Here is a 20,851-nt window from a genome sequence, read left to right on the forward strand (position 1 = left end):
TTCTTTTCGTTTCTTTCATTTCATTCACTACTACTACTTCCGCCAAAAGAAAGCTACCGATTACGTAAAGATTTGCAATCATATCGGTACGTGGTGCTTGAGAAATTATGCAAGTATAAAAATCTATACTTTTTTCGCACTCTAACAAGCAAGCCATTGTTATTTACAATATAATAGTCTGTAGACCTTACAACTCCTTTCACTGTGATTCATACTTAATAATAATTATATATATATATATATATATATAAATTTAAGCTATCAGTTAAAAGAAAAACAACGTTACGAGTATAATTTTCGTGGATATTATACGACGGTGCTCTTACGTCAATTTAAAAAATAAACACTGATTTTAAAAAAAGAAAATTACATCGTTATTACACTCTGCATTACGGTATATGTATAAATTATAAATGATCGTGACACTTTCCTTTTCGGTCTCTATAAATGGCCTATGAACTTCCGGTTTCTGTACTTCCTCTTTCGTAAGGTGGATTAACGTTGCGAGTCCGAGAGAGACGCGATAATATCAGGTATAGCGATGCGTGCAGTGAATGGTGGAAGTGAGGGAAACATGAAACGAACCTCAGTCAGTCTTGAAACATTAAAGGCGAGGGATCTGCTATGAATATTACCGTATTCAATCGTGAAGCGATTTATTTACAGTTTGATTTTTGAATATTAATTATTTTCGCGCTCAATTGGTGTCACTTAATAACGGACGACAGTTACCAATTTGAAAGTCCAAGACAATACATAAAAGCGGGAGAATGTGGTGCATTCGTAAAACATGTATTTATTTATCGTCACAAGGATGATTGATAAATTAGTAAAATTCCTTTTGTCTTGGACGAGTACCAAGATGCTTCAGAGAGAATATGAGAGGCTGTTTCTTTATAATTTTATCAATACTTCGTCCAGGGAGGAGCACCAGAATCGAAGAAGAGAATCAAGGTAAAAAGAATGCGATATCTATCTGTTCTTATTTAAATAACTAGACTTATAAAATCATACAAAAATCTGATCCCATTGTATTAATTTCATTTCCAATTTCTTCGTCGATTTTAACTTATTCAATCAAACTGGTTGAGAGCACCTGGGTTAACGGTTATACATTTTTATCCGTGATTCTCTCGTTAGAGGACGATTCACCATGACGATTTAGCGACAGTGCTTTAATAATCCGATGTCCTCCTTCCGGTATTTTAATAACTTGAGCCATTTCCCTTGATATACTCTCAGGGATACGTAACACACGGAAGTCGTACTTTGAAGAAGTGCAATAATTAATGAATAATTACATATGTACTTAATTCTTAAGTCTGTAACGTGGTTTTCTTCGGTTTTTACTTAATACATGCCATGAGTATGATTATCACCCAACCAAAACATAACGAGCGACAGGAACAAATTCATCTTATCCACTAGGAAAAGATACTGATCGAAGTGTTCTTTTGCTTTACATTAGTATTAAGTATAACATTACCTATATATCAGTTGTATACATATATATATGTACGCATACATGAGGTCAAGTGTTAATGTTCATAATTGAAGAAAGCTAGAAAGTAGAATGCATCTACCAAGTCCAGGTTACGTGGTTTTAAAGATTACTGTGGTAATATCACCGCATAGAAGGTCAACTGATCGGTATAGAGCTGATTAATAAATTACAGTAAGGTCATTGGTCCAAGCTTGGTCTCCACTGGTCTGGTTAGCTCCTGGAGAAGAATTCTTACCTTTGGGTGTCCCTGAGTTTCTGGAGAACGTCCACGCTGGAGATAATTATCTTAGAACTCGGGAGAGCGTTGGTGAGTGAAGAAGATACTATGTATTTATCTCTTTCGGGAATCATCATTTTTATAAATAATTTTTATATATGAATTCTGAATAATAATTAAAAGTTTTGGATTAAAGGAGAATGAGAGTTGAGTGGTTTCACCTTGACATGAAAGACTTCTCCTTGATAAATAGTAAAAGAAACATTATCCTCAAGTAGAAAATGCAGTGAGGATTAACTTTCCTTAGCTTGATTATACATTAAAAAATGTTAGAGAAGGTGGCTGAAGTCGATACTTTCCTAAATAAATTATTGTTGGCAGAGTTGCTGCTACAAAACCGATCATCGTTCTTGTACGGAAGGAAACCAGCTGGCACTGTGCCGATTTACGCTCTCGTGAAAAGCTGCACGGCATTAGGAAGATTTTCAAAAGCTATCAGATCCGGGTGGTCACGTACAAATTCTGTGAGGAGTGAAGACTTGAATATCCTGACTGGTGTACAGAATAATGATTTGTTGTCAAAGGAGTCCAGTATGGATTCATATGAAGAGGATAATTTCATTTTTGATAAACGTAGATACAGGAAGTTGCACTTTCACGTGACCTATTGGATGTTCTACCCGTTCAGCAAGGGAAAGGCAGTCTGCGTTCTGGATCTTGGATTTTTTGGCAGCTGGCCGATCCCTTTGGTGGGAGGAAAATGCATGGGTAGATTTAAAGAGTATGGAAACCATGTTGGAGACTGGGAGCACATGAGCCTCTATTTCAAGGTGCTGATTATTGCATTCAGTTTATGTACTACTCAATTATTTTTGTATTATATCATTTTTTTTACTTTGCAGACTGATGATTATCCTATGGCTATGTACGTTTCTGCTCATGATGCTGGTGCATTTTATCGTTATGACAGGCACAGCAAGACTTTTATTTATGAGGGTCAAGAGACTCGGAAGGGTATCTTTCAGAAACCTATATTTCCGGAACGTGTATTCACTTCTGCTGGTTCACATCCGGTTCTCTTCAGTGCTAAAGGATCTCATGGACTTTGGACAGCACCTGGAAAACATAAATTTGTTAGGATTCCTAGACTTTATGATGAAAGTGGTTTTGGGACTGCCTGGCCCACGTGGCAAAATGTTGAAGTACTTCATGCTGAAGACAGAAATCCATTACCGGGATGGATGACTTTTCGTGGCAAATGGGGTAATCCGAAAAGTAATTGTCATCCACTTGCTAAATTGGGTTTTAATATCTGTGAATTCGTTGACGGACCTACTGGGATTCCAATGAAGAAATTGAATTTTCAATGCTAAACAGCGTGATTCAAATTACAATTTTTTGTACAAATACTGTAAATAAAATAATGAGCCATTTGAGTAATTCATTTTTTTGTAATATGACTTTATTAGCTAGAATCAAGAAACTCTATGGTTTACATCATTGATAATATTCTAGCTACCTCCCATCCGTGATAAACAATGGCAAATTGCAATTCGAATTTCGAATGCGATCGATGTAAAACGATAATAAAATACATTTTGGTCACTATGAATACAGGTGCAATCATTTCACCATACATTACAGAGGCCTCGCGTGATAGGCAACACAAATAATTAAATGTCATGAGACATAGAACACTTGATAGAATATAGCTTAATACGTGCTATTTTTTAAATTTAAGGATGCTAGGAACTATAAGGCTAGTGACCAGAATTGTTGAATATTTTCATTCTCAGTCATAGCTACAAGATAAGATTGGAGAATCACAAATAGTTTTCCAAATTTTTGTTTGTTAACGAATTATGCACGTCTTATTAAAAATATCGTTTCTTGCAAATAATTGCAATTTCATGCAGGCTTGTACTCCAACCAGATTATTAACCATTTTCTTAGATTTGGAGTACTATTTTCAACGTTTTTTTCAGGATGACTATCATAAATTTGCATCTTCTTCAAAAATGATATTCTCTTCAGGGCTTCTGGCGGTTTTCCATGCTAAGAGACATCCTCAGTCTGGTCCTAATTACCTGCAGAAAGGAATCTCAATTCTTATGGATAGATTTCAAGAGTTGACTGATTTGAAATCTACTCCAAGACCTCATCATCATCCTCGTCGTCATCATCATCATCATCATCTTCGTCATGATCATTCTCCACAGCAATACTGCGAATACCATTTCGCAGTAATGGGGTTCCTTTATCTTTTCCCAAGACACGCGCGTTTAAAAGTATTTTAAGCGGCAAACCAGATTTACAACACATTACTTGGACCTCCTCCTTTAGGATCTTCTCCTTGTACGCCAGCAGTTCAATCTTCAATCTATCAGACAGCTTTTAGTATTATCATGGGATAATTATATTTGATAGCAGATTAAATTCAATTTGACAAATTGAATTGAAATTACATTATATAAATGTTAAATATGTTCTGTATCAAATTATCAGTGATTGCAGTTTTAGTATTCAATCTTATGTAGATTCAGGGTACTTTACCTAAGACCATCCTTATCCTGAGCAAAATCAATTATGCGGCAATTTAGATTAGGACTCTCAACAATCATTGCAGGTGCTATGATATTACCTTCACCATGAATACATAAATTCCAGGGTATAGAAAATTCTACAAGGTACCTAAGAAATATACACAAATTAAAAAAACTATGTATAAAATACAGAAAGTTATGTTATGTTTACCTATGATGAAGTTGAAGAAATCCGAGATGAACATCAATATGTCCATGCCTTTGCGGCTGTATCATGATATTATTATCTTTACCAAAACCACTCCCACCACTAAAGTGTACATGATGTTCTATAACAAAAATTGAATAATCCTAAAACCTATCTTAATACACACTTCTAAATGAATTATGGATAACTTTATAAATCGACTAATGCCTCTTGAACTTCCAGAAGAATTAGACCTTCTAGAACGATTTCTATCATTGTCACAAACTTAATGCAACACAATACTCTGATGATTTATATTGGAACTGCAAAATACACCTATTATCTCCCTAACCTATCGCTTGAAGCCCTTCGAGTAACATCACCACTTAAATTTTGCAACCATTCAATTATGCAATTATTTAAAAATAACAAAATAGTTTTTGGTTTCCGGCAAAAGATGTTATGCCTTCTTTCAAAATATTCAATAAAAATAAGAATTACTCGTGATCGTCCTCTTTCAAATATGTATGTCAGCTTCTATCATTTTCGCGGTATAAAACTGCCATATGCGCTCAGTACAAAACAATATTCACGGACATTAATTTCTAAACGAACACATGTTCTCATATGGAACCTGTTTCTTTCTGGATAAAAAGACGATGAAAAAATATTTATTGCTCTCCGTTATTTATAATGCACTCACCTTTATCTCCCATAGTTTTCAAATATCAATAGATCATATACGCTCATGTTACGTGAAATTCCACCAATATTCCATGGCAGTCGAATACATTTCCTTTTTATTTCTTGTGGCCTTATCTATCCTTAAACGAGGGCAAATACCACAATTGTACTATATAACACCGGACTACCGAATCTTTTGATGGTTTCAACATAAAAGTACGAAAAAGTCGAGCAGTTTCGTAAATTTTCCGTTTGAGTCAGCAGCGTACAGTATACCTTATTGACGCCATCTTGTCTTCTCGTGCCCCATACATATTTTTGACAATTTTCAAACAGCATTTCAGAACAGTTATTTATGTGTCGCTCAACATGAATGATAATAAGGAGGAAAACAAAAAGAGAGTGACGAAGAGAATTCACATAGAAAGCATTATTAATTATTCAACAGTATATAAGAAAACGTAGTTCATGTCTCGTAATATTGAAGAAGGCCACAAATTTTTAACAATCCATTGCCATATGTTATTTCATTCGAACGTGGTAAGTTCAAATAAATATCTATTTACATATCCAGTTGAAAGAAGCCAATGAACCTTAAAGTAGCTTACAGTTTTAACTCATTATAACGGATGATTATCTGCTATAATTATATATACTCGGTTAATCATCCGAAACGCACCACCTAAATGGTTTTACCATAGGAATCAAATAGTCGCACTAAGTTCAGGTAGTACGTTTGGATTGTATGACCCAGTATATCAATATCTTTAATATGATTATATTTTGCATTGATGCTATTATAAATTTATTGATTCGGATACTAAAGGAATATATATATATATTCATGATTTTATTAATCGAAAATTCACATTATGCCGCCGACTGGATTCTGATATTTTTACTTCTTTTTTCTTCTTATTATAGAAATACTTCTTCTTGTAAAACGAATCCAGATTATAACACGTTGTATACCTGAAATGTAAATTGGAGTGTCACATGTGTCGCTACGTAGTAATCATGTGATTAATCCGGTGAGTTCATTTACCGTAAAACATTTATAAAGCAGTTCGGCCGTTTCACATATATTCTTGGATACTATAGGAAAGAAAACAAGATACCTATATATTTATCTCTGGAAATACAATTGCAACGAATCATCCATGCTAAGAATCATCCATGCTGTACGTACCTTCATTCTGGCAATTATCAATAGCCTTATAGGCATCCTCTTTTGATACACGAGGATCAATTATATTAATGGCTTTCATTTTGTTAAACGTCCCGTTAGCATTAAGCTGCACAATGATCATATATAAAATGCGATTATTTCTATTGATTTATATAATACAAGCCTTTTTTCTAAAATTAAAAATTCCTTCATATTGGTATAATACTTACAACTCCTTCCCTCTTTAACATACAAGCACCCAAACACGATCTCAATTCTCTTTTCTCGTCATTTTTTTCGATATTCATAAGTGTGCCTGAATTTTAGTAGAATTAATACAATTATTTTATATGGAATTGTATCTCAATAATGAATATGGCTCATATATATATCGATAATAAATCTTTAAGATATACTTACTATCAGTTAGGTTCAATTCTGTTTGACAGGGCTTCAGATGTTTCTGCATTGTCATAGGTATTTTCAATGCCAAAGTGAAACAAGTTGTCTGAGATGTAAAGTAGAGAGTGTAATTAATAAATGCTTAGTTCAATTAATTGATAAATTAAATTTTTAGATCGTACAAAGCTTTGATCGGATCACACTTACGTAAATCATCACAAGTAGACAAAACGGTAATACCTGGACCCTCATTTTGATGAGCAATGTTGAACTTCGGACTGAAAATCGCATTTTATATGCAAATTGGCGCGAACTCGACTTTCGACAACTGGGATATAATACTAATTTACTTTTTACACAAATTTTTTAATTTATTTTTCTTTTTGCCGTTATTTTCTTTTTTCGCGACTCATGGTAATGAAGCCAATTTAAAAAGCGTTATTATTATTCAGAACAATTCACTACAACTGTACAATGCCTAATGCGATTTTTTATTACTGACTGTTTTTATAGCTATATAATGAACAATGGTATAATATTCTTGATTGTCAAAATAAATAACATTTGTTTAAACAATTTTTAAATAATTTTTTATTCTTTATTTTTTAATATAATTAGTTCATAACTTCATCCGTTTCAATTCGCTCTGTAAGCTTTTGTCTACGAAACATTTATTGGCAACTTCACGTATTTTCGTCAACTGATCCGCACTTAGCGGCTCATTAGAATTGAATCGATATGATAAAATCGAAGAGAACTAAAACTGCCAAAATATAATAATGAAGTATCAAATGATTAATAACATTTCATATAAATTTAAATGTCATTTATGAGAGACAGAAATTTAGTAGCAAAGTAACACTGACTCAAAACGTTGCATGATGCTTGATTAAAAAAAAAAAAGAGAAGAAGCTTAGAAACGTTGCCTTTAGGTCCTGCATTTTTTAGCCATATAAATCCCAGTAAACATTTTTATATAGCAATATCCAGTGTGTTATTATAATTTGTGGAAAAATACAGAATTGTTAGCTGAGTCAGCATCATCGTCATTGAATGTAAAATTCGCATCCTCCATTATATCATGGTTTATCAAAATAATAGGAAATTCGTTAATACTATACTAACCAAGTGAGTTTTTTTTCAGATTGATGATGGTGATGGCTTGTTATTTAATCAATGACTTCCTGCCACATGATTGACACATGCATTGTCGAACAATAAATAATAAGAGTCTGTCTGGCAAAGACCTAGACATTTTAGTAAGTACTGCTAATCAGATAAATCCGGTTTCCTATAGGGGGTCTGTTCTAAGGTTCAATGAAGAGAACAAAATTAAGGAGAATGCTGAATTGCGTTATACAGAATGACGTAAACAAATTATTACTACCCAATAGCAACGTTGACAGGCCACGGTCAATATGATTTTATTTGAAATACAATTAATATATACATGTATATGTTTCATTTTATTACAGAAGCATCATAACACATAAGATGCCTCATGGCATTATGGATGATGTACCCATCATTTAGTTCCGCCAGAAACAATGATAATTGCTTGATGATAACCTCTATTAACTATAATTTGCTCACTTTGTATTTGCCTTTATTCTTTTCTCACTTACTTCCTGGGAACATAAGATTCTGATTTGTTGCCACCAGAATCATATTTTGATTTCCTGGAACAAATAATATTTTAATCCTTCAGAATTGTTATCCATAATTTCTTTATGCATGTTTGATATTTATAATATTTATTTAAATTACATGCAATACGACCAGAATTAATTTTTTGTTATATTTTCATCGATTCAATGTTCATTGCAATTATGGGTAAAAAATAAATTAAGAATTTGTTTAAAAATAGAATTTCGCAATAGATACATCTTTAATCACTAAGTAAATATGTCTTATAATTTTGTTACACGTTCAAACATAATATAATTGGCTGTCACGTAATATTTCTAGGAATATCACTCGTAATTGTCACGGAAGTAATAAAAGTTACTGTATTACGATTCACTTGCGTAGCAAATGAACAATACAATGTGCAAAATATAAAACGTCAAATTTATGTATTATATCTGTACTATACGAAATCTATTAGGAATAAAAATGCCATATTAATGGAACGAGAAATACTTTTACTAAACCAGGCTCAAAGTCCAAAATTCATAAACGTTCATAATAAACAGTAACCCGAGGGGCTATTACGACCAGTTTTAACTATAATTATATATGTATATTAATCAAAATAAACTGGCCAGACTTGCCTCTCAAAGGCTAATAAGGAGCAACTTCGCGTCTCGATGGTCATCAGCCGTGTAGTTGGTAGGAGACTTTTTATCTGTATTGGTCGACAGCTTCTTCACGTATGTAATCCCTAACGCTAATGTAGATGGTAACGTATAAAAGGAAAAGGAATCATAGAAGCAGCATTCAGTAACTGTTTAAACGGACCACTTGCTTGTTTGTCAGCTATTTTATCATTGTCAATATGAAGACCTTCCTGGCTGTATTTGCTTTGTGCATTGCTGGTACTTTGGTAAGTTTGAGGATAATCAAGTATTACTTGGTTTAGATTTACCAACAGTTTATGGATGAGATGAAATTTTTTATAAAATTCTCTTAACATTGTAGGCTGCACTGTCCGAAGAACAAATCACCAAGTTGAAGACTTATAAAGAATCCTGTATTGAGGAAACTGGCGTTGATCCTTGTGAGAGAATATTTAATAAATATTACGTAACAATAAGGTTTTTCCATGAGAATGGTAATTAATGAAGTTGACATTATTTACTTTAGCTGTTATCGAGGCTGCCAAGAAGGGTACCTACTCCGATGGTGATGAAAAGTTAGCATGTTTCTCTGCTTGCTTGTTAAAGAAAATTGGAGTTGTAAGTTGGGCGCCCTGATAATCGATTTTTCGTGAATTCTACAAAAGTTTGAAATTTAGTTTTAATCTTTTGCCTTCGTCGTTTTTGTTTTTTTTAGATGGATCCCGATGGTAAGATCAACGAAGAAGTGATTCGTTCCAAAATTCCTTCCAGTATCCCGAAGGACCAGGCAGATAACATCATAAATACTTGCAAGGGACTAAGTACGTACTTTTGAGACTGATTTATTAAGAGAACGGCACGGGCTTTTTTGGACAATCTAGACAATATTTATGTTAATTCATTGACTTGCTTTGTTACAGCTGGTGCTAACGCTTGCGAAACTGCAGGAAAAGTCCTAAAGTGTTATCTCGACCAAAAACATGTTCCTCTTCTCATGAATTAATTTGCATGGAACGTTCATGATTGATTGACATATGTATTTGCATCCATAACTGGATTTCTGAGGTCTTGTGTATACGTAAATTTAAAAATAAAGAATTTATGATTATGGTATAGTTTATCTGAGTCTGCGTTGATGTTATGTGAATAATAAGAACCCCTGAAAACTATCTATGCTTCGTACTTCTATGGCTGTAATGTGGCTGACTATACGACCGTGGCACATACAGTTGGAACAAGTTGGATATAGAGAACAGTGGCCAATATGGCTTCGAAGGAAACTAATCTTTCTGCATTATACGCGGAATTAAATAAATTAGGACAAAATGGAGAGTACGAAAGAGCCTTGAAGACCGCAAATAGAAGTATGTTTTTTATATAGATGTCTCTACAAATTTATTTTGAACGCCCAATTTCAATCTTACTTGTTCTGATCTTTATTCATTACAGATCTCCAAGTTCATATTTTTTTTTAGTATTGTGAACGAACATTTCAAATTCTAATTAAATAATAAGGCAATATTGTAAAAAACTTGAAATGGTTCGATTCCAAATAACAACGAATATATTGTTAAATAGCATAATTCTTGAAATTTAGATATTAGTTATGATTTGCAATAAAACCTTGATATGCCCTACTTTTATTATCTAAATACTTTCCTTATGTTCAGTTTTAGGTATTTCTCAGGACGAAGAAGCAGCTTTCCATTGTAAAATTATTTGTTTTATCCAATTGTCCAAATTCAATGATGCACTGCAATTCATTGTCAAGAACCCCAAATTGTCTTCGTAAGAATTATACAAATATGATATATATCTAAATTTTTCTAGTTATTCCATATTGTCTTATTGATTTGCATATCAGAAACTTGGAGTTTGAAAAGGCATACTGTTTATACCGTTTAAACCAAGTGCCGGAGGCTTTAAAGGTGGTTGAAAGTGTACAGAATCCATCGCTAAAACTTAAGGAACTAAAAGCACAGATTCTGTACAGACTTGAAAAGTATGAAGATTGCTTCTCAGTATACCGTGACATTATTAAAAATACCCATGATGACTACGAAGATGAAAGGGAAACTAATTTGGCTGCTGTTCTGGTCAACTTGGCCATCGAAGGCTCAGTAATTACAGTTTTTTATAAATACCTTAAACTAAACTACAAAAATATGAATATTATTTTTTCATCGCAGGATTTGGAGGTTCCAACCCTAAGGGAAACTACATATGAGTTGACTTACAATGCTGCATGTCAGCTAGTTGCTCATGGTAACAACGGTGATAGAGCCATCCTAGCAGAGGCTGAGAAAAAGTTAAGGACTGCTGAGAAAATGTGTCGTGAAGCTCTCGAAGAAGATGGAGTAACAGAGGAAGAAATAGAAGATGAAGTTGGCATCATAAAAGTCCAACTAGGCTACTGTTTACAAATCCAGGGTCGCGAGAAGGAAGCTCAAACTTTATACGCTGCAGCTCTCAAAGCCAAACCAGATGATATTGCTCTGGTTGCAGTAGCTAGTAACAATTTGGTCACTCTGAACAAGGACCAAAATGTTTTCGACAGTAAAAAGCGGATGAAGAGTGCTACTCATGAAGGATTGGAGCACAAGCTAACATCGAGACAAAGAAGAAGCATCGCTTACAATCAATGCTTACTAGCAATGTACACCAATCAAGGTGAACATTGCCAGCAACTGTGCAACAAACTCGCATCCCAGCATCCGGAGTTAACAGCGGACGTTACTCTGGTGAAGGCTGTTCAGTTGAGCAAGGAAGGCAAAGCAAAGGAAGCTGCAAAATTATTGAGTGCTCACGCAGTTGGGGATAAGCAGCTGCCGTTGAAGTTAGCGTGTGTGCAGCTACTGCTGAGTCAGGATGAGAGGAAAGAAGCAGTAAAAATTTTAGAAAATCTTAACGAAAGAGAGAGATCACTTCCTGGAATAGTTAGTGCCCTTGTAACTCTTCTTCTGGCAGATAACAATCGCGATAAGGCTTCGGCTGTGCTGAAGGAAGCTGTAAATTATTACAAAAAGAATAAGGTACGTGGAAATCATTCAATCATTTAAATGATGAATTTGAATAATACATTCTTCATCAACTCTTTAGGAAAATACAGGAAACCTGGGAACATTATGGCGCCAAGCAGCTGACTTCCATCTTCGTGGAGGTGAAGTCAGTGCAGCAGCTGCCAGTTTAGAAGAATTACTCGCCGCATCTCCAACTGATACTAAAACATTAGCGCAATTGGTAATAGCATACGCCCAGTTTGATCCTGCCAGAGCACAGCTTTTGTCAAAACGTCTACCACCTTTACATCACCTAGCGGAAACGACAGATGTCGACGCTCTGGAAAGCAGCAATTGGGTAATCGGCACCAAGGTGGTAAAACGTAAAGTGGAACCATCTCCTGGGTAAGCATTAATTATTATCGAAAATATCAAATCTCAATTCCCATTTTGATGTGGTTGATTATCCAATTTCTTTTGTTGATCCTTAGAAAACCCATAGCGGATCTGACGCAGAAGAAGAATAAGAAGCGCAAACGCAAGGGACAACTACCAAAGAATTACGATCCTAATGTTCCTCCTGATCCTGAAAGATGGTTACCAAGACACGAAAGAAGTGGTTTCAGAAAGAAACGGGATCGTAGGAATAGGGATGCTGCCATGAAAGGAACTCAGGGTGCTGCAGCTGGAGCTAGCGACCTTTAGTAAGTTTTATATTAAATATTCTTTTTATTAATTAACTCATTCAAGAGAATATGCATTCCTTACACGAAATGTTGTGTATTCAGTGACATCACGAAAATGCCGGCAAACGCCAAGCCATCTCCGAATCCTCGACACAGTCCAGCAGTGGAATCATCAGGGCCAAGACAACAACAAAGGAAAGTTCAGCAAAAGAAGAAAAAGAAAGGTGGCAAGTGGTAAAAGAAAGTCAAAAACAGTATAACCGTCAAAATAAAAAATTCAGTGTTTCCTCTTAGGAAAAAGTAATAGAAAGTCGTTTTCACTATGAGAGTGAAAAATTTTTAATGCATTTTTTTACTTTCTACCAAAACCTGTAAATACGCAACTGAATCACCGGATGCAAATTCACTAAATTTAAAACTGCGTGTCTTCATCATGCCACCCATGTATTTTCAAATGACATTTCCGAGAGTTACCTGAAAATGAATTGTAATGGGTATATTAAATATAGAGAATACAAAAGCAACGATATGTGCGCAGTACATAAAATATCTTTATTAGTCATTCCGACAAATGCCTTTTTCTTCTTTAGCTGATTACATATTGCAACGTAACATTGAATATAGGTAACATGCCTCCTGCGTAATGACTAGGACTTGGCGATACATACTTTTATTCCCAATTGGTAACAATTGTATATAAAAATACAATCTGCATTGAGGTTTCACGTTAAATCACTAGTATGTATACAACACTTCATCAACTGATTGTGCGTCAGGTCTTAACAATTACGTAAACATATATAATAATAGATATTGTGGCACAACATTCGTGTTAATTTGTGTTTGCATCGATCTACGTTACACGATCTTTTCATCATCTCTTAAACGTCTCACACCAAGATGAACAAAAGCGACGATAATGCCAAGAGAATAGACGCTTCTCTTTATTTTTCTGCATAGTTCCATTTACAACAATTAATTTAAGATCCAATCTCGTTCTTTGCGCTTTCTTTTGCGAAAGCATCAACAAGTAAAAAGTTTTGAACAAGTCCCTCTGATTCTCACTTATCTTATTGTCTCGTATTAGAAATTGCACGATAAGAAAACTGTTCCTGTCTATTACACATAAGGGTAATTACCTTTTGCACAGATGCAAAATGACGCAACCCAAAACGTATAAATATCATTACAAAAGCTATTGTCATAGAAAATACAGATTTTCAGGTTAAAATAATTACTAGAATTTCTCAGGTATCCAGATAATTATCACGTGCGAAGTGGGTGTGGATATAATTCTTTACGTTGCGTCGTATGATATGCACGTGAATGAATATCTTGAATCAACTTAAATCTATAGAGTCGTATCAATCGTGTCGTACAAAATCGTCCTACACCCCGAAAGTAATAGGATACGAGTGCGCGTTCACAATTTCAATGGAAATTCGGGAACGTCGTTGAATCACAATTATCTTTGTTTTCCGTGCCGCGTTCATCAATAGCCATGAAAACATGTATATACCCAAAACCCATTTACCGGTGGTATAATCATTAGCTGAACATACAATATATTTATTCAACAAATAGTATATTTGTTCAGGAACGAGTATTACGAAAGAAAAGAAAAATGTAATAGGCTAGATGAGCGAGACACGGATGGACTCACTTTGTAAATGCGTTATCCAGGAGTCCTTTCGATTTAACATAATTTACTTTACTGTACGGGTGCTACTTGTCTGCTATCACGCCTTCCCAAGCATCTTCTCGTTGTTTTTTAGCGAGTCTTCGTTTTTCTAAAGGAAAGAAAAAGAAAACATAGAAATCACGAGAATAACCTTTCATTGTCTCTCTCTCTCTCTCTCTCTGTATTTCTTTTTGCTATTCTAAATAAGAATCTCACCCTTTGCCTCTTGTAATACGATCTTCTCTCGTTCCCGCTCCTCGCGAGCTGTTGCCAATCTGACACCAAGTGCACCAGTAACCAGTCTCCTGGCTATGGCTGCACAAGTCTCTGGACGTGTTCTATATGGCTGCAGAAATTCTGCACTTCTTCTAGCTTTCGTTTTACTTAAGGCGGTGGCTTCGCTGAGAGAACGTGTCTTCACGAAAGGATGATCCGATGCCAAGACCTCAGCAGCTAATAAAAACATTAAGAATATTCAATATATTATTAGTGCATGTAGCAAGTGTACAATGTAAGTATGTGGGTTACGTTCACGTATAGCCCACGAATTGCGTAATGTAGGTTGGTTCTGATTAGCGATAGAAAGTACGATGTAGAAACTTCCTATGAACACATATATGCACTTGTGGACTGCACTTCGATATCCAGACTGTAATAATTTATTAAGTAACTGGAATGCTTTGTCAATTGTTCATTCGTTTATCACAAATAAGCTCATATGAAATTTCTGTGCATTTTGCGTATTTACTAGAATCATGAGGAATTTATACTACCTGGATCATTACATTTATAACCACTGAGTATGAATATTACTTTCACAAAGATTCTAGACAGGCTGTTACTAATTTGTATTGTAATTACTGTAAGTAATAGATGATACCATGGTTTAACACTAATGGAAAAGAAAACTAGATACAATGAGTTATTTGGAGTATCAATGATTTTCGTTGATCTTATTGATGAAAAAACTTCATTTATCATCAATTGATTGACTTATCGGCTGCAGAACAATTATAAAGATTCGATGGACTATTAAATTCTTGAGTCCCCTTTTATTGTATGATCGCTTCATTACATCTCGACACCTGAGACTACGTGATGGAAAGTTTTCCACAGGTAAACGACACGCAATCATGACTTAAGAAAGGAGAAATCACCTTCGATTTTTAAATCTTCCTAGAGAAATGAGGAAGTCCAAAGATTGCTATCTCAGCAGTGCACTGTTTTACAGCATGCAACAGTAACATGGCACTTTTTATGATTAGTTACTGTGGAATGTGAGTCAGGTAATTGTTGCTAGATAGGTTCCGTAAGGAGATAGAATTAAAATGAAATGCGTATGTAATTTTTAAAACTTCTAGCTTAAAAGAATTTAGATTTATAATCATAGTGAGGACTGTTATACTGTTATAAACACTATACCTGACCCTTAGCAAGATTGTCTGATGTAATAATGGTCGCCCTCCCTGTACAGCTCTTGACTTTCACTTTCTGGCCGTAACACAACCTCTATCTTACCAGCATTGCATAACATAATCGATAGCTGGGAAAATAGGTGCGCTAGTTTCTTGAATTAATTATCCTACATTGGAACTCACCGATAAGTGGACTGCTGAAGACACCAAGACAATGAGTATCATCCACCCACTTCAATTCAAATCCGCCATTCTTGAAGGGGCTGAATACAGCTGCTAAGTCGCTGGTTTTGAAATCCGATGGGAAATTATATATTTCCACAACATGGGCAAATTCATCATTCGATACTTCTACAGGTCTAGTATATGGTTTATAGTCATTTTTTGGCTGCTCTATACTAACTTCACCAACCGCTGAGGTTAGCTGTCAACAGGACACATGAAATATTTAAGTAGATCGATAAAGAAATAATAACTAGTTTGTTTGATTATGTCATGATACTTACTTCTTCGATAAGAGTTGGATCTAGACATTCTCCATTGTCATCGAAAAGACTATCCCAATCGCATTCGTCACGATTTACCTTAAGTGGCGGTGATGGCGGCGATGCAGGTTTACTTTTAGGCCTTTCTATCTTTTTAACTTTTTTCTCGACTGATAATACTGGCACTACGACAGGTGTTTCTTTCCTTACGACCTCAGTTTTACGCTCGTTCTCAGAAATTATAAGAACGTCGGATACAACATTTTGTCTCACTATACGTCGGTTTTTACGATTCACCACATCCTCACGATTTATAAGATCTTCCTCTGCTTTACGATCCTTTTTTACATTTGACGACATGATCACTGTCGTCTTAATCTCACTAACTCCGTTGTTCCTTTCTATGCTAATGGGATTTTTTATAGTTTCAGAATTAATTACATCACTTTCGACTATTAGGCTCGGGTCAGCAGTTTCACACACGGATAAGCGTTCCTCTTGTTCTCTTTCTGCATTCAGGATAAGTGCTTCAGAAATACGTTCACATACTTCAGGTGCAGACTCGATACACGTCCTTTGTATGTGCTCAAGATTTTCTGTAATAGTAGGAACAGCTTCCTGTTGAGATTTTTCAAGATTCGACACACCACTTATAGACTTCTCTCTTACACTGTCCTGTTCAGAGATCTCTTCTTTGTCTATCTTTGACGATGAACTTTGACGGTAATCCTCATTACTTTCTTTCATCTGTTTACACTTTGATTCTGTCGGGCGATCCCGTTTTTTCTCTTCGTTGCACTCAAAATTGTGATCGACATTTGTTGTTTCTCTGTGTCTAGTCGAGCTACGTGGTTCCACTTCTTTCTTGAACGATTCAGTACTTTGAACTTTGTGATTTTGTTCTAATTCATTTACGACAGGACTTGCTGTAGATTTCGGAGTTGAATGACGTGTTGAACGTACAGGGCGGCTAGGTTCTTGGGGTAACGGGCTACCCTCTGCTTCATTACTTCTTCGATGCCTAGGAACATAGACCGCGCGATCCGGTCTCCTTTGCCTTGTAGATCTATTAAATAATGAACAATTATCAGTGTTCAAATCCTACATGGCAAATTCTGTTCATGAAGTAATTTTTTCTCTACTATAAAACGTAAATGGATACTTCATCTTAGGAACTTACTTGACCCCAGTAGATATTTCTGTAGTGGGTGTATCTGCTGGTTGGGTTTCCACGATAGTTTCGGTTTTGGGTCTTCTGGCTGCAGGAGGTCTATATATTTCAACAGTGGGAACTGATTTCACTAAAATAACACAAATCAGCACACCGTCATTCAACACATTATGTTATCCCATAGTCTGCTTCAGAAAATGCACTGAATTCAAATCACACACCTTGTCTCTGTCGTGAATGTTCCGGAGACACGGATAGAGAACGCTGTCCTTCAACACCCATTGCACAGGCCGAATCCGATAGTTTCGTAGCACTGCTAATTTTGGATTGGCCACCATTCACTTTTGGGTCCCTTTTCAATTAAAGAAGCAATGTATTATTACGATACGAATCGATACGTATTGTGTAGCTATTAAAGAATGCTTTAGGATTTGAATATACAAAATATAGACAACTTTCAAATGATTCTAAATTTTTCATTTTATCGACTTATCTTCATTGACGTCTTTTTTTTGAAGCTATCGGAAGAGAATATTTTCACAGATTTCACATGAATAAGCATTCTTAAAAGCTTATTTTTGTCTGATAAGCACAGGTTGAGTTTCTATCTAGGATCATTCGTTGTACCTGATCAGATCAGTCTTGTAACACACAACAGTCCTTCTTGCAAGACCCTGACCAATGGAAAACGTGTGTAAAAGGTCAGAAAAGGAATCCTGTACGATTTGATGTATCAGGAATCGCCTGTAGTTATTTACAGGTGGAAACACGAGCACTCTGAAAGTGAAAACAAGCCGGTCTATTCGAGTCTGAAAGTAAAACCGAACTGGAAGAAGTGAACGGAAGAACATGAATACAAGAGGCAATCGTGAGGCCCACAAGTGGGGTCCCTGTTAAGCACCAACTAACTTTTACATAACGAAACTTTCTCTTTCGCCGGCTTCCTGAAGTCGAAAAGTCGCTGGTAATTCCCCAAAAACTCATCCAATTAAAATTGTTCCATAAAAATCAGATTTGCTATATCTGAATATACATCTAGCCTATACTTATGTACAGCAGATTCACTGGTAATCTCGTGAGAATTCCGCAAATACAAAAAGTAATCGTACGATTAAAAAAAGTTGAATTTCAAAGTAAAAGTCACTTCAAACTATGCAGTCATTACTAAACAGAATTGATAGTTTTCTTCTTCGATTTCGCATTACGCGATAGGAAAATTGCATTCCAGTCAGCCAAGTGGAACAAATCGTAAATTAAGGCATATCCAGCTAGCGATTATTTTCTTTATACAGACCATACTACCTTGCCGTGCACTACTGAATATCGGTTATACGATCATATACCATAATTCATGATCTATATTTAGCCATAGCACGGTGGTAATAAATGATAAGTTAGTAAAAAATCAATTGCGCAACCCGAGCCTAGGTCGATAAGCGTTTATGTATTACATGAAATAAAAGAAATCAATCAAGGACTAAACTTAAATCATCAACACCCTATTGCATCATTACAATAGAAAGAAATGGATTTAAAAGCTGCTCCAAAAAAAAGTATACTACTTGTAATTGTCATCAGTGAGAAATCATGTAATCATTTGAATACGTGACGAGCATGTCATTTTAGCATGTAAGTACAATAGTATATAAGACGCATGAAAAAATTCCGGTAAAGCGAGCATGCAACGAGACTGGGATGTTTAGTATGCGGAATAGCCAATGACTCAATGATACTCTGGGTCAAGTAACGTAACGCGGAATGCCGTTAGATAATACTGAAAGAGGAGAATAGAAAAAATGTAATAAAAACAATACAGGAAGACGTAACTATAAATGGTAATTGTTTTAGAATATAATGTTAGTTTACTTGAGAAAATTATTGGAGGAAAACATCATGGATGGAACCATCTGCTTCGTACTACGTTCTTAATAGTATCATTGTATCTCTTAGGTTTCCCAATATAGAGACGCCTGCTCAACTTAATTTTTAATCCTATTATACTAGAGAATACGTGTGACGTTGTACAAGGATCAATGTTTACTGTGGGACGGACATTGGGAGAAAAGTAATCAGTAACAGGTAGTATTCGAATATGGTATGTGGGAGTAACATCAAGGTACATTAGGTATAACCTAAAGTTACGTCAATTTAGTATAAAAGAAATATGATCATGTTTGGCAACCTACCTTTTGCGCTTAGCGTCGCTTGTAAAGAGCGTCACGTCGTTCTCCACGTCCTCGGAGAAGAGGCTATCTTGTAAACTCATCTATCGCGCAAGGCGGTCGTCGATTCCGCGCACTAAAATAGTAATTAAACAGGTTGAACTCATTGGGGATATTTAGCTATGTAATTCCTGCATTCCCCATTCCACCGATAGACTCTGGCGATCACACATCGAACACTTCTACATTCACGTAGACGCTGTTTTTCTACGTGCTTTCGCACATGCGTATTGAAATGACCGTGGAGACGCCTGGTGGCGGTTGTTCATAGTAGAATTTGAACCATCTTCTACAAAGTCACAATTTTCTTAAAATGAATTGATACTATGGGGATTAAACAAAAATAATTAAAGATTTAATAAGTGAGATACTGACGACAATTACTACTGATTATTAAGCCGTAATTTGAAATGAACTTCTGCAGGCATACAAGATTAATTGTTTTATTGGCGGTCTTTTACGGGGAGAAATCTTTAACTATAGTGCGCAATTGTACACTGCGCAAGTATCTTGAAACAAATTTTATTAGCAGGTGGCGCAATTGTCCAAGGCCGTTTAAAATATTGGGAATGTGAATCACGTAGCCAATTGGAAGACACGTTGTCGAGCCGCGAATTCGAAATTACGTAACCTTATGTAATTCGAAACCCGTCATCCTACTGCTAAATGTTACAATTCGGAATTATCATATAGGGGGATGGCGACATAATTGGTATCCAAGAGTCAATACCAGATTACGGTAAATCTTTCAGTAACTGAATAAAAGAACAGGAACAGACTTAGCACTAGACAAGAATGTGTGTTATATGAATTTCTTTTGTTTTTGCTGTTTTTTATTTTCAATATAGGATGTCTCGTGTATACGGAAGAAAGGCCGATATGCTTTTTTTATTTTTTGTTCGTTATTACTTCAACCGAGCGTTCATCGTTTCTTGTCGAGCGTATGTAAAAGTGAAAGGCAAGGTCTTCTGTACAGAAACCTTGCGTTCTATGCCGTATCAGCTTTTCTATTATGTCAGAACGAAATGAAAATGAAACAGTCCACAGACTTTCTGTGATATTCCGTGTAAGAATGCCGTTCTTCACTTTCAGTTAAGTTCGGTGACTGAAAACATCTTGGTTATCCTTTAAATTTCATAATTTATTGATGATTCCGACGAGTTACGTTCCAGTGAAAGGTTCAACATTCTTGAATCTTTCCAATTCCT

At 35.4% G+C, this 20,851-nt stretch overlaps 6 protein-coding genes and 1 long non-coding RNA gene across 13 annotated transcripts; 4 read left to right on the plus strand and 3 right to left on the minus strand.

Moving 5' to 3' along the window:
* Positions 1-285: 285 nt before the first annotated feature.
* On the plus strand, positions 286-3,333 carry LOC107271658. 2 transcript variants are annotated; one of them, XM_015747884.2, is made up of 4 exons: positions 286-954; positions 1,677-1,811; positions 2,103-2,551; positions 2,624-3,333. In XM_015747884.2, the coding sequence occupies exons 1-4, from the start codon at positions 879-881 to the stop codon at positions 3,092-3,094; spliced, it is 1,131 nt and encodes a 376-aa protein (XP_015603370.1). In that variant the 5' UTR covers positions 286-878; the 3' UTR covers positions 3,095-3,333. The 2 variants fall into 2 exon arrangements, with proteins under 2 accessions (XP_015603370.1, XP_024944647.1); XM_025088879.1 differs by lacking the exon at positions 286-954 and adding an exon at positions 965-1,592.
* Positions 2,715-5,409, minus strand: LOC107271659 (UPF0687 protein C20orf27 homolog). Of its 4 annotated transcripts, none has more exons than XR_001538713.2 (5): positions 4,804-4,935; positions 4,476-4,593; positions 4,275-4,412; positions 3,809-4,101; positions 2,715-2,837 (listed from the first exon to the last, which is right to left on the minus strand). XR_001538713.2 is itself a non-coding variant. In XM_015747887.2 (5 exons), exons 1-5 carry the CDS (start codon positions 5,165-5,167, stop codon positions 3,752-3,754), a joined length of 549 nt encoding a protein of 182 aa, XP_015603373.1. In that variant the 5' UTR covers positions 5,168-5,409; the 3' UTR covers positions 3,166-3,751. The 4 variants fall into 4 exon arrangements, 3 of the variants coding, with proteins under 3 accessions (XP_015603373.1, XP_015603374.1, XP_015603372.1); XM_015747887.2 differs by lacking the exons at positions 2,715-2,837; positions 4,804-4,935 and adding exons at positions 3,166-3,808; positions 5,155-5,409 and having other exon boundaries at positions 3,879-4,101; XM_015747888.2 differs by lacking the exons at positions 2,715-2,837; positions 4,804-4,935 and adding exons at positions 3,166-3,808; positions 4,953-5,097 and having other exon boundaries at positions 3,879-4,101.
* A 514-nt stretch (positions 5,410-5,923) lies between these two features.
* On the minus strand, positions 5,924-7,602 carry LOC107271662 (general odorant-binding protein 56a). Its single transcript, XM_015747896.2, has 6 exons — positions 6,913-7,602; positions 6,724-6,811; positions 6,534-6,619; positions 6,325-6,430; positions 6,181-6,230; positions 5,924-6,107 (listed from the first exon to the last, which is right to left on the minus strand). Exons 1-6 carry the CDS (start codon positions 6,994-6,996, stop codon positions 6,090-6,092), a joined length of 432 nt encoding a protein of 143 aa, XP_015603382.1. The 5' UTR covers positions 6,997-7,602; the 3' UTR covers positions 5,924-6,089.
* Positions 6,062-8,382, plus strand: LOC112494942. Its single transcript, XR_003060967.1, has 3 exons — positions 6,062-6,166; positions 7,850-7,964; positions 8,181-8,382. It is a non-coding gene; the product is annotated as an uncharacterized LOC112494942 (long non-coding RNA).
* A 711-nt stretch (positions 8,383-9,093) lies between these two features.
* Positions 9,094-10,104, plus strand: LOC107271663 (general odorant-binding protein 56d-like). Its single transcript, XM_015747897.2, has 5 exons — positions 9,094-9,250; positions 9,346-9,424; positions 9,511-9,602; positions 9,700-9,805; positions 9,905-10,104. The coding sequence occupies exons 1-5, from the start codon at positions 9,203-9,205 to the stop codon at positions 9,985-9,987; spliced, it is 408 nt and encodes a 135-aa protein (XP_015603383.1). The 5' UTR covers positions 9,094-9,202; the 3' UTR covers positions 9,988-10,104.
* Positions 10,105-10,208: 104 nt separating this feature from the next.
* On the plus strand, positions 10,209-13,193 carry LOC107271661 (signal recognition particle subunit SRP72). The gene is made up of 7 exons (XM_015747892.2): positions 10,209-10,348; positions 10,655-10,772; positions 10,849-11,104; positions 11,174-12,016; positions 12,084-12,388; positions 12,475-12,687; positions 12,772-13,193. The coding sequence occupies exons 1-7, from the start codon at positions 10,249-10,251 to the stop codon at positions 12,905-12,907; spliced, it is 1,971 nt and encodes a 656-aa protein (XP_015603378.1). The 5' UTR covers positions 10,209-10,248; the 3' UTR covers positions 12,908-13,193.
* Positions 13,194-13,200: 7 nt separating this feature from the next.
* Positions 13,201-19,862, minus strand: LOC107271660 (R3H and coiled-coil domain-containing protein 1). Of its 3 annotated transcripts, XM_015747889.2 has the most exons (8): positions 19,608-19,862; positions 18,049-18,198; positions 17,643-17,773; positions 17,431-17,551; positions 16,272-17,316; positions 15,949-16,189; positions 14,567-14,803; positions 13,201-14,459 (listed from the first exon to the last, which is right to left on the minus strand). In XM_015747889.2, the coding sequence occupies exons 1-8, from the start codon at positions 19,685-19,687 to the stop codon at positions 14,395-14,397; spliced, it is 2,070 nt and encodes a 689-aa protein (XP_015603375.1). In that variant the 5' UTR covers positions 19,688-19,862; the 3' UTR covers positions 13,201-14,394. The 3 variants fall into 3 exon arrangements, with proteins under 3 accessions (XP_015603375.1, XP_015603376.1, XP_024944646.1); XM_015747890.2 differs by lacking the exon at positions 18,049-18,198; XM_025088878.1 differs by lacking the exons at positions 17,643-17,773; positions 18,049-18,198 and having other exon boundaries at positions 17,431-17,520.
* Positions 19,863-20,851: the final 989 nt, after the last annotated feature.

Source organism: Cephus cinctus, unplaced genomic scaffold (genome assembly GCF_000341935.2).
Source record: "Cephus cinctus unplaced genomic scaffold, Ccin1 Ccin1_scaffold1031, whole genome shotgun sequence".
Classification (NCBI taxonomy): Eukaryota; Metazoa; Arthropoda; class Insecta; order Hymenoptera; family Cephidae; genus Cephus; species Cephus cinctus.